The sequence below is a fragment of the Scyliorhinus canicula genome, chromosome 8 (assembly GCF_902713615.1).
Source record: "Scyliorhinus canicula chromosome 8, sScyCan1.1, whole genome shotgun sequence".
Classification (NCBI taxonomy): domain Eukaryota; kingdom Metazoa; phylum Chordata; class Chondrichthyes; order Carcharhiniformes; family Scyliorhinidae; genus Scyliorhinus; species Scyliorhinus canicula.
Window position 1 is genome coordinate 75,817,910 of NC_052153.1, and position 19,600 is coordinate 75,837,509.

At 50.1% G+C, this 19,600-nt stretch overlaps 1 protein-coding gene across 1 annotated transcript in view; it reads left to right on the top strand.

Moving 5' to 3' along the window:
• shc3 (SHC (Src homology 2 domain containing) transforming protein 3) overlaps nucleotides 1-19,600 on the top strand; it is a 279,288-nt gene that overhangs the window by 239,817 nt on the left and 19,871 nt on the right. The window contains exon 10 of the mRNA XM_038804769.1: nucleotides 5,886-6,086. Within this exon, the coding sequence (XP_038660697.1) occupies nucleotides 5,886-6,086 (201 nt within the window). The remainder of the gene's footprint in view (nucleotides 1-5,885; nucleotides 6,087-19,600) is intronic.

Consider the following 19,600-nt stretch of genomic DNA (forward strand, 5'->3'; position numbering starts at 1 on the left):
CAATACTCATTCAGCCAAGTATTGCAGGCCTCTCCAGAGTGAGCCAGGCAATGGAATAATTTCTTTACTGCACAATGGTCTGCTCTATCCAAATTTCTTGTGATGGTATGGCCACCGTTGTATGCCTGCTGTTCACATATGCATAGGTTTCGAACTGGAATCATGACCATCCTTCCGTGGATAGGCCTTGTTGCCCAATAGTTACATTTTGGTTTGCCATGGAGATTGAAAACAGCTGACACAGAAGACTGTCACAGAATGAATTGCATATGAGATACTATAATATCTCCAGCCGTAGCCTGGAAGAAACCAGATGTGTAGGGGTTTATAGCCAGACTCACCTTCACAGCCATTTGCACTTCCGTTTTTTGGCATATTCGGAGATTAGAGTTGTGGCTGCAGCAGTTGGTAAATTTAAATGACGCCCTCCTTAGTGAAGTGCTCAAACACCATTTCAAACATTGATTGTCACTGATGTTTCAGGGAGGAGAATTTCTCCCTGAACATTGAGCAGATATGACCTGCTGCTGAGAACCCTTCTCCTTCTCTTGCTCCCTCTTCCATTAGCTTATCCTGCTCTTCATGGTTTCTGCTCATTCTTCCAATCATGCTCAATCCTAAGGGGACGGCCTACTAGACCAGCCGTGTCTGAAATAAACTGGTGTGTGCACAAGCTTTAAGTTACCAAAACATACTTCAACACTGGTTTGCACTGAGTGCTGAGCTTGTGGCATTTGAGTGCTACAGTGAGAGTTTGGTGACTGAGGGAGTTAGGTGAGGAGGGAGTAAGGTGCTCCTCACATTTAATTTCCTATATTTATCAAAGAGTGTGAAGAGAGCCAGGAGTTTAGAGTACAGCTGACTGGAAGTAGAGTCGGAGGGCGGAGGTCCAGTTGGTCCACGGGGCAGCTAATTTTGTAAATAAGAGGGGATGGAGGCTAGGGCAGTTGCATGCTCCTCCTGTAGGATGTGGGTGGTGAGGGATACCACTGGTGTCCCCGCTGACTATACCTGCGGGAAGTGCACCCAACTCCAGCTCCTCAGAGACCGTGTTAAGGTACTGGAGCTGGAGCTGGATGAACTTCGGATCATCCGGGAGGCAGAGGGGGTTATAGAGAAGAGTTACAGGGAGGTAGCCACACCAAAGGTACTGGACAAGAGTAGCTGGGTTACAGTCAGGGGAAAGAAAACTAACAGGCAGACAGTGCAGGGATCCCTCGTGGCCGTTCCCCTTCAAAACAAGTATACCGTTTTGGATGCTGTTGGGGGGGATGACCTACCGGGGGAAGGCCCCAGCGGCCAGGTCTCTGGCACTGAGTCTGGCTCTGGGGCTCAGAAGGGAAGGGGGGAGCATAGAAAAGCAATAGTAATAGGAGATTCAATGGTTAGGGGAGTAGATAGGAGATTCTGTGGTCGCGAGCGAGACTCCCGAAAGGTATGTGGCCTCCTGGGTGCCAGGGCCAGGGATGTCTCTGATCGTGTCTTCAGGATCCTGAAGGGGGAGGGTGAGCAGCCAGAAGTTGTGGTGCACATTGGTACCAACGACATAGGTAGGAAAAGGGGTGTGGAGGTAATAAACAAGTTTAGGGAGTTAGGCTGGAAGTTAAAGGCCAGGACAGACAGAGTTGTCATCTCTGGTTTGTTGCCGGTGCCACGTGATAGCGAGGCTAGGAATAGGGAGAGAGTGCAGTTGAACACGTGGCTGCAGGAATGGTGTAGGAGGGAGGGCTTCAGGTATTTGGATAATTGGAGCGCATTCTGGGGAAGGTGGGACCTGTACAAGCAGGACGGGTTGCATCTGAACCAGAGGGGCACCAATATCCTGGGGGGGAGGTTTTCTAGTACTCTTCGGGAGGGTTTAAACTAATTTGGCAGGGGAATGGGAACCGGATCTGTAGTCCAGCAACTAAGGTAGACGATAGTCAGGACGCCAAAGCACATAGTGATGCCGTGGGGAAGGTAACAATGACAAAGGAGAGTACTTGCAGGCAAGGAGATGGGTTGAAGTGTGTATACTTTAATGCAAGAAGCATCAGGAATAAGGTGGGTGAACTTAAGGCATGGATCTGTACTTGGGACTACGATGTGGTGGCCATCACAGAAACTTGGATAGAAGAGGGGCAGAAATGGTTGTTGGAGGTCCCTGGTTATAGATGTTTCAACAAGATTAGGGAGGATGGTAAAAGAGGTGGGGGGGGGTGGCATTGTTAATTAGAGATAGTATAACAGCTGCAGAAAGGCAGTTCGAGGGGGATGTGCCTACTGAGGTAATATGGGTTGAAGTTAGAAATAGGAAAGGAGCAGTCATCTTGTTGGGAGTTTTCTATAGGCCCCCCAATAGCAGCAGAGATGTGGAGGAACAGATTGGGAAACAGATTTTGGAAAGGTGCAGAAGTCACAGGGTAGTAGTCATGGGCGACTTCAACTTCCCAAACATTGAGTGGAAACTCTTTAGATCAAATAGTTTGGATGGGGTAGTGTTTGTGCAGTGTGTCCAGGAAGCTTTTCTAACACAGTATGTAGATTGTCCGACCAGAGGGGAGGCCATATTGGATTTAGTACTTGGTAATGAACCACGGCAGGTGATAGATTTGTTAGTGGGGGAGCATTTTGGAGGTAGTGACCACAATTCTGTGACTTTCACTTTAGTAATGGAGAGGGATAGGTGCGAGCAACAGGGCAAGGTTTATAATTGGGGTCAGGGTAAATACAATGCTGTCAGACAAGAATTGAAGTGCAGAAGTTGGGAACATAGGCTGTCAGGGAAGGACACAAGTGAAATGTGGAACTTGTTCAAGGAACAGGTACTGCGTGTCTTTGATATGTATGTCCCTGTCAGGCAGGGAAGAGATGGTCGAGTGAGGGAACCATGGTTGACAAGAGAGGTTGAATGTCTTGTTAAGAGGAAGAAGGAGACTTATGTAAGGCTGAAGAAACAAGGTTCAGACAGGGCGCTGGAGGGATACAAGATAGCCAGGAGGGAACTGAAGAAAGGGATTAGGAGAGCTAAGAGAGGGCATGAAAAATCTTTGGCGGGTAGGATCAAGGAAAACCCCAAGGCCTTTTACACATATGTGAGAAATATGAGAATGACTAGAGCGAGGGTAGGTCCGATTAAGGACAGTAGCGGGAGATTGTGTATTGAGTCTGAAGAGATAGGAGAGGTCTTGAACAAGTATTTTTCATCAGTATTTACAAACGAGAGGGGCCATATTGTTGGAGAGGACAGCGTGAAGCAGACTGATAAGCTTGAGGAGATACTTGTCAGGAAAGAAGATGTGTTGCGCGTTTTGAAAAACTTGAGGATAGACAAGTCCCCCGGGCCTGACGGGATATATCCAAGGATTCTATGGGAAGCAAGAAATGAAATTGCAGAGCCGTTGGCAATGATCTTTTCGTCCTCGCTGTCAACAGGGGTGGTACCAGAGGATTGGAGAGTGGCGAATGTCGTGCCCCTGTTCAAAAGAGGGAATAGGGATAACCCTGGGAATTACAGGCCAGTTAGTCTTACTTCGGTGGTAGGCAAAGTAATGGAAAGGGTACTGAGGGATAGGATTTCTGAGCATCTGGAAAGGCATTGCTTGATTAGGGATAGTCAGCACGGATTTGTGAGGGGTAGGTCTTGCCTTACAAGTCTTATTGAATTCTTTGAGGAGGTGACCAAGCATGTGGATGAAGGTAAAGCAGTGGATGTAGTGTACATGGATTTTAGTAAGGCATTTGATAAGGTTCCCCATGGTAGGCTTATGCAGAAAGTAAGGAGGCATGGGATAGTGGGAAATTTGGCCAGTTGGATAACAAACTGGCTAACCGATAGAAGACAGAGAGTTGTGGTGGATGGCAAATATTCAGCCTGGAGCCCAGTTATCAGTGGCATACCGCAGGGATCAGTTCTGGGTCCTCTGCTGTTTGTGATTTTCATTAACGACTTGGATGAGGGAGTTGATGGGTGGGTCAGTAAATTTGCAGATGATACGAAGATTGGTGGAGTTGTGGATAGTGAGGAGGGCTGTTGTCGGCTTCAAAGAGACATAGATAGAATGCAGAGCTGGGCTGAGAAGTGGCAGATGGAGTTTAACCCTGACAAGTGTGAGGTTGTCCATTTTGGAAGGACAAATCTGAATGCGGAATACAGGGTTAATGGTAGGGTTCTTGGCAATGTGGAGGAGCAGAGAGATCTTGGGGTCTATGTTCATAGTTCTTTGAAAGTTGCCACTCAAGTGGATAGAGCTGTGAAGAAGGCCTATGGTGTGCTAGCGTTCATTAGCAGAGGGATTGAATTTAAGAGCCGTGAGGTGATGATGCAGCTGTACAAAACCTTGGTCAGGCCACATTTGGAGTACTGTGTGCAGTTCTGGTCACCTCATTTTAGGAAGGATGTGGAAGCTTTGGAAAAGGTGCAAAGGAGATTTACCAGGATGTTGCCTGGAATGGAGAGTAGGTCATACGAGGAAAGGTTGAGGGTGCTAGGCCTTTTCTCATTAGAACGGAGAAGGATGAGGGGCGACTTGATAGAGGTTTATAAGATGATCAGGGGAATAGATAGAGTAGACAGTCAGAGACTTTTTCCCCGGGTGGAACACACCATTACAAGGGGACATAAATTTAAGATAAATGGTGGAAGATATAGAGGGGATGTCAGAGGTAGGTTCTTTACCCAGAGAGTAGTGGGGGCATGGAATGCACTGCCTGTGGTAGTAGTTGAGTCGGAAAATTTATGGACCTTCAAGTGGCTATTGGATAGGTACTTGGATTAGGGTAGAATAAGGGAGTGTAGGTTAACTTCTTAAGGGCAGCACGGTAGCATTGTGGATAGCACAATTGCTTCACAGCTCCAGGGTCCCAAGTTCGATTTCGACTTGGGTCACTGTCTGTGTGGAGTCTGCACATCCTCCCCGTGACTGCGTGGGTTTCCTCCGGGTACTCCGGTTTCCTCCCACAGTCCAAAGATGTGCAGGTTGGGTGGATTGGCCATGAAAAATTGTCCAAAATTCTATGATTAACCTAGGACAAAAGTTCGGCGCAACATCGTGAGCCGAAGGGCCTGTTCTGTGCTGTATTTCTCTATAGTTTCTCTATAGTACTAGCCAGAACTCCCTGTGCACTCATCAGGTAACACCGAAAATGCAAAGAATTGCAACCACAAGTAGAAGAAGTAATTCAGTAACTGAACTGCAAATGGTTGATGATCCCCTTAAGTAGGTTGAATGCCCTTTGTGCCAGTGAGCATGTTAACTATCGGAGGTTAAGAAAGAGTGTTGGCTGGTGTGTCAACCTCAAAATGGCAGTGTGTGGGGTAGAGGAAGTACAGTGGTACAAGACATCAGTCCACCACTTTGCTCAACTGCTTATCCTGTTCCAGTGTCCAGAGTCTTTAAAATCCTCAGAGTGGAAATCTGCACCTATAGCAGAGGCACTGATGAGGTGGGAGGTGAAACTTCAAGATGCCCCATTTTGAGATGGGACACCTGAGGCCTGAATTGGGCTGAAGAAAATAGTCAGCATAATTTTTAGCATTTCCCTTGAGGAAAAAGAGGGACAACATTATTACAGATTTCTTAATTCCTCTGAGATCAATAACCTTTATTTTCTTTCCTTAGTAAACCCACAATGGAACCTACATTTGCTCTTTGCAGACATTGGTCAATAAGGGGCGAAGTTGGGTGAAATTCATAATGTAGCCCCGAGAGTGCCCAGACACCATGAAAGTTTCTCTGTAATGTTATGAGGATCACCCTAAGAAGTCCTTAATGGAGGTTATATGGACTAGAAATCCATTGGATCCAGCTTCTTCTCCAGAATTAATCTAAATTCTCCAGAGCATGGAATTTCTACCCCTATGTTTACAATGGGCCTTCCTTACATTTCTTATTTGAAATCTGCAGGGTCCTCCAGTGATTTATATGTCCAGTCAGAGGTGAGACCTTCATTATCCAAAGGAGGAGAAGCTCCAACATATGTCAATACTCAACATCTTGATCTTCAAGCTCTAGCAACATTGCAAGTGGAGCCCAATACCAGCTCAGGGGGCAGTGAATCAGCAAACAATAATGAAAACAGCCCAAAAACAGATGTCTTTGATATGAGTAAATACAGATCTTTTTCTCTTTTATCCTCAAATTTCACCTATGCCTGAACCATTGGTATTCAGTCTTACACGTTGTGTCGTTGATTTGGGTTAGTCAACTATGGATTACCACTCAATAAACCTTTTAATCAAATGTTATTATCATTCCCTCAATGTAAATTGTGGCTACAGTTTTGCTGCAGGGAACATCTCATTGTGTGCCCTGTTAGTTAGCCTTGTTCTATCATGTTTTAATTTCAACATCTTTTGCCTGCAAATTGCTGTGTGATCCAATAATGACACAGTGAGATCACTGGGGACCTTCGCTGAACAATGAGACAAATACTGTATGACCTTACAATTGGGTAGACGTTTGTGAAATAAACAGAAGAAGGAGCTAGTAGAAAGATGGATAAGAATGTGTGATTTCCATGGAAAATCAAGAGAAATGAAGAGAGGAAACAAAGACTGGATTGGATTGGATTTGTTTATTGTCACGTGTACCAAGGTACAGCGAAAAGTGTTTTTCTGCGAGCAGCTCAACAGATCATTAAGTACATGAAGAGAAAAGGAAATAAAAGAAAATACATAATAGGGCAACAGAGGTACACAATGTAACTAGATATTGGGTGAAGCATACAGGGGTATAGTGTTAATCAGGACAGTCCATAAGAGGGTCATTTAGGAGTCTGGTAACAGTGGGGAAGAAGCTGTTTTTGAGTCAGTTCGTGCGTGTTCTCAGACTTTTGTATCTCCTGCCTGATGGGAGATGATGGAAGAGTGAATAGGTAAGAAAAATAAATTGTAAGATTTAACATTTTTCAAATTTCTTTAAACAATTAACAACCTGAAGGAATTGGAATCCACATTTGTAATCATACACTTTCTGGGCAAGGGAGTTATTAACAATTATTGCATCAGTAAAAAAAAGTACTTCACAGATCACCGAAGATAGATCATAGAATTGTTACAGAGCAGAAGGAGGCCATTTGGCCTGTCATTTCCACCCTGGCTCTCCAAAGGAGCAATTAACCAAGTGCCCTATAACCCTGCACGTTCTTCCTTTCCAGATAATTTTATAATTCCATTTTGAATGCTTCAATTGAATCTGCCTGCACCTGACTCTCAGGCAGTGCATCCCAGACCTACGGCTTTTTTCTGCCGCTTTTTCCAATTACCATAATTCTTTACCGTTTCATTCTTGATCCTTTCACAAGTATGAATAGTTTCTCCCCATCTACTTTCTAGATGCACTTCTCCCTGTTTAGATGCATTTATTATTATTATTAATTCACCTGCTTACGAAAAACGATCTGGGGTTCTTTGATGAAAGTTGCTTGAATTTTTGACCTAAAATGTGACAAAGCAACTTGGACAAATGATATCCATTTGGCAGCTTCATGCTTCCTTTAGAAAGAAGCTGCAAGGATTGACAAGCCAACTGTGGAGTTAAAATGCAGTTCAAGATTAATGATCATCAATATTACAAGCTTAAAGTATTGCTTTAGATAGTCTCATAGTGGTGCTATTTACTATTTAATTCAGTAGCCTGAGCATTTTACATTTAGGAGTCATTGAATCATACAGCACAAAGAAGGCCATTCAACCCATTGTGCCACCATGCTTGTACCAGCTCTCTGAAAGTGCAATTCAATTAGTCCCACTCCTCCATTCTTGTCCCATGGCCCTCAAATTGTACAGATGTGCCTGTGCTGTGCCACGCCAAATAATACATAGCGTACGGGGGATTAATGATATTTTCCCTATTTTATTTGCCAGGAAATGTTGTTTCTTCAATCCCTGCCAAGGCAAACTGATAGATCATTGATGAGGCCAGGCCAGTTGGGAACTAGTAAGCTGCTTTATTTCATAGCACATGAATATACAGAGCAAAGTTTATGATCAGATTCACTTATTTGAACATCAGCAGATTGTCACACTTTACTTTATGCCATATAGGGCGTGCTTTAACGGGGAATGTTAAAGTGCGCCCGAATATATCGGACGTGACTTCCTGGTTCCTTCCCAGCAGCCGGACTGGCAGGATCACGGCCCATATTTTACAGCACTTAGCACTTGACAGTGGTACTGGCTGTCCCACCAGCTGATTCACTGGAACCACACCCGGCAGCACCCGTTAACAAGAGGGAGATGCTCTAAATGCTCCCTGTGAGCTAACTCCCAGGCAGCACATGACCATGGCACCATGTAGACCTGCTCCACATTTTGGAGATGTCGACCTGGCCAGGCTGCTGGATGCTGTGGAGGCAAGGCGAGCAAGATGGAGGACCAGCAACAGGGTCGCCAATGCCACCTGGGAGACAGTGGTTGCAACCATTAGTTCGGGCAACGTGACCAAGAGGACCGCTGTACAATGTCGGAAGAAAACCAACGACCTCCACCAGACCGCAAGGGTAAGTTAACACTACATCAGTCCTGCCTCACCCCCATCAGCCACCACCGCCCTCCCCCCCCCCCCCCCCCCCCCCCCCCCGACATGCCTAAACTAGCTCCAATACAATCCCCTGCCATATTGGCATTCCAGGCACCAAATCCAGGCAGCACGGTAGCACAGTGGTTAGCACAGTTGCCTCACAGCTGCAGGGTCCCAGGTTCCATTCCTGGCTTGGGTCACTGTCTGTGAGGAGTCTGCATGTTCTCCCCGTGTCTGCGTGGGTTTCCTCCGGGTGCTCTGGTTTCCTCCCACAGTCCAAAGTTGTGCAGGTTAGGTGGATTGGCCATAGTAAATTACCCTTAGTGTCCAAAAAGGTTAAGTGGGGTTGCTGGGTTACGGAGATAGGGTGGAGGGATAGGGTGGGCTTGAGTAGGGTGATCTTTCTAAGGGCCGGTGCAGACTTGATGGGCCAAATGGCCTCCTTCTGCACTGTAAATTCTCCTTCTGCACTGTAAATTTTATGTAAATTATATGCAATTGGCACAATCAAGGCATCAGGTTGGCATTGACAGGTGCCAGATTGGCACTGCCAGGGTGCAAGATTGGTACTTCCAATGGGTGGGGGTTGAAAAGGGCGAGGCATGAAGGGGGAATATGAAGAAGGTGCACATGGGGCTGGTTTAGCTCACTGAGCTAAATCGCTGGCATTTAAAGCGGACCAAGGCAGGCCAGCAGCACGGTTCGATTACCGTACCAGCCTCCCTGGAAAGGCGCCGGAATGTGGCGACTAGGGGCTTTTCACAGTAACTTCATTGAAGCCTACTCGTGACAATAAGCGATTTTCATTTTCATGAAGGGGGTGGACATGAATGGTGGGGGATTGAAGGCTGTGCATGGAGTGCGGCATGTAGGGGGGCCATTGATACTGGAAATGGAGGGTGGGTACAGATGTCGGCTGGGGTGCTCTTTGCTGGTGAGAAGGGGTGGGCCTGATGGGAGAACCTTTGGAAGAGCTTCGATGCCCTGATAACAGTGGTCCTTGCAGGGTGTTGCTGGTGAGAAAGTTGATGCCAGTGAGGATGGTGGTGGAGTGGGAGGCACTGAAGCTCAGATACCTGCGATGTTTTGGGTGGGGGGACCTGCACTGTCACTTTGTGATCAGAATGCTGGAACAGCTGATGCAATTTGCACCCATTTTCCCTCCCAAAATGACACTCATTTGGTGCAATTTACCCAAAAGTCCCACAGCGAGCCCGTTTAGCCGCAGCTTTCCCAGCGCTCACAATGCCGAGAAGCACCTCCGGGTGCTCTGCTTTCCTCCCACAGTCCAAAGTTGTGCGGGTTAGGTGGATTGGCCATAGTAAATTGCCCTTAGTGTCCAAAAAGGTTAAGTGGGGTTACTGAAGTGGGGTTATAGAAGCTATTCAACACGACTTGTCTTATATAAGAGGCCTGAACGGGGAACACATGGCTGAAGCTGCACATAGCCCTGTTTTGTACAGTGGGGAGCTCCTATCGTCGGAACTCCCCAGTGTAGTGAGGGATCAGGCTGCCACTTTTCATAGTGTCGTCAAATTCCGAGCTCATTCAGTTTGTACTGATCATGTTACAGCCATTTTGCTCTATTAGTTGCTGTAGACCTGCCCCTAAGTGGGTGCTAATTCAGAGGAAAGTCAGTTATTGTACTACAAATAATAACAAATGTGTTAGAGGAAGACTTTTAATTTACCAGAGGTGTGGTATTGAGTAAATTGTTGGTGCTGCGGCTGACGAGAGCCCTGGGCACAATTCAGCGGATAAATATTCAAGTCTGTCTTTGGTCGCATGTAGCGGGATGTTACTCGGCGGCTACAGTGCCGAGAATCACACTGCTATATAACTGCAGTGCTGTTTCTTTTGGCCTCCAGGAGTTTCTCCCCGCTGAGGCCACACTTAGAGCTGATCTCGCCAGCACGAACAGCTGTTTGCAGATCAGGGCACCATTTTGATCAGCAGCCTGTGACTTCCACCCGCCCCCCCGCCTCCCGCGTTTCCCCACTCTCCCCGCCTTCCTCCCCTAGGTAGTACTAATGGGATGACAGACAGGCAGTGCCAAGGTGTCCAGATGCCCGGAGAAGTGCCAAGGTGTCATGGTGCCGTGCCTCCAACCATGCAGGGGGTCTCTAATGCCCTACGGGACCCCCAGGTGCCGTTACACCTGGTCCATGTTTGCATGGACCAGTACTAATTGCCGTCCCACCAAGATCTCGCAGGCGGGGTCGTTGGGTCCCGGCTCTGGGTGAATCCAGCTTCCGGTTATTTAAATGAGCCATTGGGCTCTCACCCAACGAGGCCAAGATCTAGATCGCGCTGGGTGGAGCGAGCCGGGTAGCTGACCCGGGCACAATAGGTCACTGAATCGTGCCCCTGTTCCTGATGGACTTCATCCTCGGGTCTTAAAAGAGGTGTCCAGTGAGACAGTTAATGCGTTGGTTTTAATTTTCCGAAACGCCCTAGATTCGGGAAGGTCCCATTAGATTGGAAAATAGTAAATGAGATCTCAATTTTATCCAAAAAGGGAGAGAGACAGAAAGCAGGCAACCTCAGGCCAGTTAGCCTAATATCTGTCATGGGGGAAATGCTATAAGCTATCATTAAAGAAGTTATAACAGGGCACTTGGACAAGCTCTGATCAGAGTCAATATGATTTTGTGAAAGGAAAATTATATTTAACCAACTTATTAGAGTTCTTTATGGAAGTAACATGTGCTGTGGATAAGGGAAATTGGTGGATGTACTACACTTAGATTTCCAGAAGGCATTTCATGAGGTTATTGGGGAAAACATTATTGGGGAAAATAAGACCTCATGTTATGGGGGGGGGGACATATTGGCATGGATAAAAGATTAGCTGGCTAACAGGAAGCAGAGAGGAGGCATAAATGGTTATTTTCAGGTTGTCAAAATGGAACACATGGGGCGCGATTCTCCCAAAACGGGAGAAATCGTAAAGCTGCCGTAAAACCCGCCCGGGTTTTACGGCAGCGCGCCCCTTCCCGACCGGGGACCGATTCTGGTCCCCGGTCGGGGCTAGCAGCCCGACGCCGTAGGCTCCGGCAAGACGGGCTTAACGAAAATCGTTAAGCCCGCTTGCCGGAGTTAGCGCCGGCTGACGCGTCATATGACGTCAGCCGCGCATGCGCAGTTTGGAAGACTCCAACCCGTGCATGCGCGGGTGACGTCATCGCGTTTTTGCGCGAAACCCGCGCATGCGCGGGCCGGGTTGCCCCTCAGCCGCCCCGCGAATGGATACTGCGGGGCGGCGGAAGGACAAGTAGTGCGCGGGCAGCGGGCCCGCTGCCCGCGATCGGTGCCCACCGATCGCGGGCCCATGGCACCCTTGGCACGGCCGTGGTACTGCCGTGCCAATCGGTGCCATGGTTATAAATAGCGAGTTTGTGACGCCGTTTTTACGAACGGCAAGACCAGGTGTGTTTGCCGTTCGTAAAAACGGCGGAAAGGGCTGGGACTTCGGCCCATCTAACAGCTGTGAATCGCTGCCGGCCGTAAAAAAACGGCGGCAGCGATTCGGGTCGGGACTTCGGCGGGGGGGGGGGGGAGAATAGCGGGAGGGCGGCAAAAATGTCGGGAAGGCCCTCCCGCTATTCTCCCACCCGTCGTGGGGGGCGGAGAATTTTGCCCATGGTGTGCCGCAGAGATCGGTGCTGGGACCTCAATGTTTACAATTTATATAAATTGCTTAGATGAAGGGATTGGAGGAATGGCTGCCAAATTTGCTGATGACACAAAGAAAGGTAGGAAAGTAAGTTGTGAAGACAATAAGGAGGCTACAAAGAGATATAGATAGGTTAAGTGAGTGGGCAAATCTGACAAATGGAGTATAACAGGAAGATGTGAAATTGTCCATTTTAGTAAGAAGAATAAAAAGAAGCATATCATCTAAATGGCGAGAAAAAGAAAACAAGTGACCATTTGGCCATTTCTCATTTCAACAGTAATTTTGAAGGCTGTAAGTGAGTTATGTTATGCTATTCTGTTCCATGTCACACCAAAAACTGTGAGAGACAATTAAATGACTATGTTCAGAGGCAAATCCTATTCTGGGGCGGAATTCTCCGACCCTCCGCAGGGTCGGGAAATCGCCCGGGGCTGGCGTAAAGCCCGCCCCCGCCATGGCCGGAATTCTCCGCCACCCGGGAATCGGCGGGAGCAGGAATCACGCCCCGCCGATTGGCATGCCCCCCGCACTGATTGGCGGCCCCCCCGCGCCGATTCTCCAGCCCGCGATTGGCCGAAGTCCCGCCGCTGACAGGCCAATCCCGCCGGCATGGTTTAAACCACCTCTGTGCCGGCGGGATTGGCGGCGCGAGCGGGTCCTCAGGGTCCTGGGGGGAGCGTGGGGCGATCGCACCCCGTGGGGTGCTCCCACGGTGGCCTGGCCCGCGATTAGGCGGGCCAGTGCCATGGGGGCACTCTTTTTCTTCTGCCGCCACCAGTCTCCACCGTGGCGGAGGCGGAAGAAACCCCCTCCACCACGCATGCGCCGGGGTGACGTCAGCGGCCGCTGACGCACTGGCGCATGCGCGAACTGCCGAAGGCTTTTCGGCCAGCCCCGACGCCGGGCGGCGTAGTGCCAAAGGCCGTTTGCACCAGTTTTGGCGTCAGCCGGTGGAGCAGAAACCACTCCGGCGCGGGCCTTGCCCCTAAAGGTGCGGAGAATCTCCGCACCTTTGCGGAGGCCCGATGCCGGAGTGGTTGGCGCCACACCCCTATGCCGGGACCCCCCGTCCCGCCGGGTTTGGGGAGAATTGCGCCCCCGAATCTTAATAGGAGTCAAGTGGACTGGAGAATTGATCATTGCTGCAATCAGAACACAGAAACAGGAAGTTTAAAAAAAAAATTAGTTGTTGACAGTGTCTCGTCCAGAAGACAGGAAGGAAAAATATATACATATATCTACATCAAACTGGCTACTTGATTAAGTTATTTTTTTTAAGGGACAAAGGCTTTGCCTTGATATGCCTGACTATCCGGGATGGACCGAGTGGCCACCCAAAATGCCCAAGTCCCGCCGGCGCCGTTCACATCTGGTCTTACCCGGCGGGACCTCAGCATCCATCCTGTCTGGGGCGGCCTGGTGCGGGGGGAGGGGGGTCCGACCCCGGGAGGGGGGGGGAGGGGGCCTCCACCATGGCCTGGCCCGCGATCGGGGCCTACCGATCGGCGGGCCATCCTCTCGTGGTGGGGGCCTCTTTTGCTCCGCGCCACCCCCTGTTTCCCGACGCCATGTTACATCGGAGCCGGCGCGGAGAAGGAGGCTGCCATGCATGCGCGCATTCCGCCGGTCGTAGTGCACATGCACAGACCCGCGGCGCCCATTTGACGCCGGTATCGGCAGCTGGAGCGGCATGGGTGGCTGCAGTGCCATGCTGGCCTCCTGTAGGGCAGAAGATCGTTACACATAGCGGTCTGATGACGCCGTCGTTGAACTCTCCAGTTTTTATGACGGCGTCAACACTCTGCCTTCAGGTGGAAGAATCCTGCCCAGATTTTTTCTGCAGTGTGGCATTAAAGTCACCAGCAAAACCGGCTTCCCAGAGGGTGCTATTTTGAAAGGGTGCCCAGTTCGCAAAGTGAGGTGAAGGGTCCCCCCCCAACTCCCCCCAATGAAAACGTGACCCCCCCACTGATATGGGGCAATGTCCCACTCCTCAGCCCCGGATGGCACGCCCTTCCTCCCATCACTAAAAGTCCACACAACACCCCCTCCCCACCACCCAGGCGAGTGGATGACCCAGTCCCACACCCATCCATCCTCATGGGCATTGGAGTATTGCCCCCCTCCCCCATGTGAACATACCCCATAATGGGGTTGCTAAGGGCACCCCCCGCCTTTTGGGCCCCCTCTTATTATCTACCCCCTTTCAACCCCCCCTTTTCAGTCCACCCCCACTTTTCAGTCCCCCACCCCCTTTTCAGTCACCCCCTTTACCCCTCACCCTTCATACCCCACTTGAAATGAAATGAAAATCGCTTATTGTCACAAGTAGGCTTCAAATGAAGTTACTGTGAAAAGCCCCTAGTTGCCATATTCCAGCATCTGTTCGGGGAGGCTGGTACTTCACCCCCGATCATATCCCCATTCATCCCCTTTTTATCGGTATATCCTCTCAGGTCCACCCCTTGGCAGTGCCAACCTGGCATTCTGGAAATGCTGACCTGGCACCCTGGCATTGTCCACTGGGTGGCCTGACCGTGTCCACCCGAAACTCAGGTGGTGCCTACTCGGCACCCTTGCAGTGCCCACTTGACACCCTATGTGGCACCAACTTGTCACTGCCAGGGGGCCAGGGGCACTGCTAGCGTATTGCCCTTCCCTGTCCCCAACCACCCAGGGAGCTCCAATGGCTTCCGAGTCCCCAATGTGGAGACCAGTACTAATTTGTGCCAGCGCGAGGCCTCACTGGTGCGGCCGGTGACTACCGGGAATGGGGAGAATGTGGCCTCAAAATGGGCTGTGCATATTTAATTGAGCCGAATGGCTAATTTAAATATGACTATCTGGATCATGCCCACGAGGATGTGATCCAGAACCCACTGGGTGCAGCGTGTTGGATGCATCGTGTGTGACTCGGCGCCCGGAACAAAACTGATTTTGGACCTCTCTTGGGAATAGCGCCGGTTACATCACAGTGGTAAAATCACACGGTGGTAAAATCACATGGTGGTAAAATCACACGGTGGTAAAATCACACGGTGGTAAAATCACACGGTGGTAAAATCACACGGTGGTAAAATCACACGGTGGTAAAATCACACGGTGGTAAAATCAGAGGTTGGTCAGAAAGCACATCATCTCCATGCTCCCAGAACGCCTTGATACACTGCAATTCGCATACCGCCGCAACCGGTCCACATCAGACGCCATTTCCCTGGCCCTACACTCATCCCTAGAGCATCTCGACAACAAGGACTCCTACATCAGACTCCTATTTATTGACTACAGCTCCGGCTTCAACACCATAATCCCAGCCAAGCTCATATTAAAGCTCCAAAACCTAGGGCTTGGCTCTTCACTCTGCAACTGGATCCTCGACTTTCTGACCCACAGACCACAATCATAGAACGTACAGTGCAGAAGGAGGCCATTCGGCCCATCGAGTCTGCACCGACCCACTTAAGCTCTCACTTCCACCCTATCTCCGTACCCCAAATGACCCCTCTTAACCTTTTTGGTCACTAAGGGCAATTTATCCTGGCCAATCTACCTAACCTGCACATCTTTGCACTGCGGGAGGAAACCGGAGCACCCGGAGGAAACCCACGCAGACACGGGGAGAACATGCAGACTCCACACAGACAGTGACCCAACGGGGAAATCAAACCTGCCTCCCATCCATTGACTCCATCTACATCTCCCGCTGCCTGGGGAAAGCGGGCAGCATAATCAAAGACCCCTCCCACCCGCTTACTCACTCTTCCAACTTCTTCCATCGGGCAGGGGATACAGAAGTCTGAGAACACACACAAAGAGACTCAAAAACAGCTTCTTTCCTGCTGTTACCAGACTCCTAAACGACCCGCTTATGGACTGACCTCATTAACACTACACCCCTGTGTGCTTCATCCGATGCCAGTGCTTATGTAGTTACATTGTGTACCTTGTGTTGCCCTATTATGTATTTTCTTTATTTCCTTTTCTTTTCATGTAATTAATGATCTGTTGAGCTGCTCACAGAAAAATACTTTTCGCTGTACCTCAGTAACATGTGACAATAAAGAAATCCAATCCGATCCCAGTATGTCTGCAAGGGCAAAAGGGACCCTGACTCCTCGACTGCTACATCAGAACAGCTGTATCAGTGCTTATTAAGATGTCTTCATCTCTGCATGTCTTCTTCCATTGCGGAAATCATCACTTCTGGAAAGATGGATCACCCTACAGCAGTTTCAACCTGCTAACCTCTAAAGGAAAACACCATTTTGATTCTTCACTCATGTGAAACCGTAAATCTTATTTTTGTTGTGGTCTTGCTTTCCCTTCTTTCCCTTCATCGAACCCCTACAATGCAGAAAGAGGCCATTCGGCCCATCCAGTCTGCACCAACCCAGTGAAAGAGCACCCCACGTAGGCACACACCCCCGCCCTATCCCTGTACCTAACATGCACATCTTTGGGCACTAAGGGACTATTTTTAGCAAGGCCAATCCACCTGACTTGCACATCTTTGGACTGTGGGAGGAAACCAGAGACAACCTACACAGACACAGGGAGAAAGTGCAAAGTCCACATAGTCACCCAAGGCCGGAATTGAACCTGCGTCCCTGGCACTGTGAGGCAGCAATGCCACAGTGTCGCCTTAATCCCTCTTTTCTTATATGTGTGTTTAAAGGGGCTGATGTTGTGAAACCTATTTCTGCAGTTTGTGTGTGTAAATTGAACCATCCCTCTTATTTTACCTTATCTTGTGTTTGCTGTGGGTTTATTAATAGAGGATCAGAGCATTCCTAACTGAAGGGTTGAGGAAATTATGTCGCCATTCATAAAAGAGGAAATCAAAAAATCAAAACACCTTTCTGTTTACTGACGAATAGTGATAGGAGATATCTGGGTGTTTAAATGAGTCCCCCTTCAGTCTGTAACAACAGGATGTAGGCATCACTGACTAGGCCAGCATTCATTGCCCATCCCTATTTGCCCCTGAGAAGGTGGTGGTGAGTCACCAACTATATTTGCTGACTCCACAGTCAATCATAATGAGCACAACAATATTCTGCCACTGAATTCCTAGGTTATTAGATGTTCTAATTATCCCCTGTTATGTTTTAGGTGTAAATGCATATCATTTAAGTCTGTCATCCACCCACTTTGTATCACAGAGAAAGGGGTAAATAGAAACCACCAGCTGCAAGGGTATAATTAGAATTTCAAGGCGTTAGCAAATAATTCTCATAGGTCAGAAAAACCTTGAGCTTTCATTCTCTTAGTAAATGCATATTACTACCCAGTGTTTTCATTTTTACAGGTGGGGCAGCAGCCCCGGCCCAGGCGTTGGTGCCCGAGCTTCCCCCCCTTTTTGTTTTGGCATGAATGGTCCAAGGGACCAAGGGTATCCCATGGATGGAGCGCTCGGATTGCTTCCAGGTTCAACGACTGGGCGGGGGGGGGGGGGGGGGGGTGGAAACTGTCCACTGGCGTGGATACTGCATCCCATGCCCACCTGCAACTCCCTCCGTGCTATGTACCTGACGCACTACGAGGTGGGACCCTGGGTTGGCAGTAACACTGGGTCTGGTCCATGCAATGGAGGATGATGATGATAACCTGCTCTGTGATGAGCTCTGGTGCTCCGCATCGTTCAACAACATCTGACTCCTGCCCAAGGTTCCACTTCCCACCCGGGTGATCCCTGCGTGCGAGCTGACCATTCCATCATACTGCCCCATCAGATCCCTGGGGTCACGGTGGTGGGGACGGTCTGGGGGAGGGGGGGAACCCAGGCCACCCAAGCCACCCACAACATCCGCCCATTCTCTCCCCTCCACCCCCCCCGAACCCACTCGCTGGCCAGCTCAGACCAGCCCATCTCTCACACCCATCTGACAGCACCGAGACAGATTTTAACAGTGTGAACAGGTGTTTAACGTGACCTACCTCTTATCACTAAACTGTGCCCTGCACCATGCCAACTTAACTGGTGTCTAACTTTCTGGCCTTAAGGACCCTAATGCTACATCTTGGTGGATCCCCAAATGGTACATCAGGAGTGGAGAAGGCCTGCTGCGATTCCCGTTGGCTGCAGTCTTCTGGGCCGACCGGGCTGGATGGGCCAGGCTGCTGCTCGGGTGTCCCAGGTGGCGTGATGCTGCCCTGTTCTGCCCACTACCCACCAGATGCATCAGGGACAGGAGGGAGGGAGTTCGATGTGCTGTGGTGTTCCAGCACCTTCCCTGTGGGAGTCAGCGGCACGGGCCCCGTCATCTCCTCCTCCCTCGGGTTGCCTGATGGCCCCCTGGCTACTCCATGGGAAGGGGGTGCAAGCGGAGCTGTCCCCTGAGCCCCCCCCACCCCCGCCACCTGGCGCTGCCAGTACTGGCAGCCCGCTCTGGTCTCTACCACAGGGAGTGGACCATCTTCATCTGGGACTGCACCACATCAGGCTGCAACTGTGCCACCACTTTCTGGGTCTGTGTCACATCAGCCAGTGACTGCACCATTTCCCTCTGAGACTGGGCCACTGTGTCTCAGCCACATCAGCCAATGCCTGGGCAACGCCACCAACGTTTCCAGCCATGGCCTGCTATAACAGGGCCTCGCTCAGGTGCGCTATTGCAATGTCCAGGTGGCTCTGGCACATGGCTGCCTGTGAGGCGGCAACCCTGTCCTGGGCCTGCGCCAGGGCCTGCACAGAATGCTCCAGGCCTTGGACATGCTGATCCATAGCCAAAACCAGTGCTTCCATTGCGGATGCCATCCGTGTGGTGTTGACATGGATGGCACACATTGGCACCACCTCCTGCTGCTGCACGCGGTTGGACTCCTCCAACTGGACCGACAGGTGCTGGATGCTCACTGACAACCCCTCATGTAGTCCCTGGTTCGGCGACTGCATATCAACAATCAATAGGACTGTCCGTTCCAGAAACCCGAAACCCGTCTCGATGGCAGATAGTCCCTGGGGTCGGCCAACCTTCTGACCGTCCCCCACCTCGTGAATTCCTACCTCCACCTGCTGTACCGGGTCAGCTGTGTGGTGCGCACCAGATAGTGTCCCAGGCGCCTCTTCACTGAAGAGCTCAACTAAGGTGAGTGTCTCTGGGATGGTGGAGGGCTTGGGAGACGGCTGTGACGGGAAATCACTGTCATCCTTAGACTGTCCTGAGTCTCGGGCCGAGGGCTGCCGTCCGAGCTGTTCTCGCCATCAGTACTCAGTTCACGGGGAGGGGGGCTCCGGCTGTGGCAGTGGCTTGGGGCGCGGGTCATTGGATGGACCCGCTCTATCACCAGCAGGTACTGCAAGACAGAAGACAAGACGCGTGATTGGACCATGGGTTGGGGTGGGGAGTGGGGTGAGGGTGGGGGTGGGTGTGAGGAGATGGCGAAGGTAAGGGTGGTGTTGGGAGGGGATGTTGACACA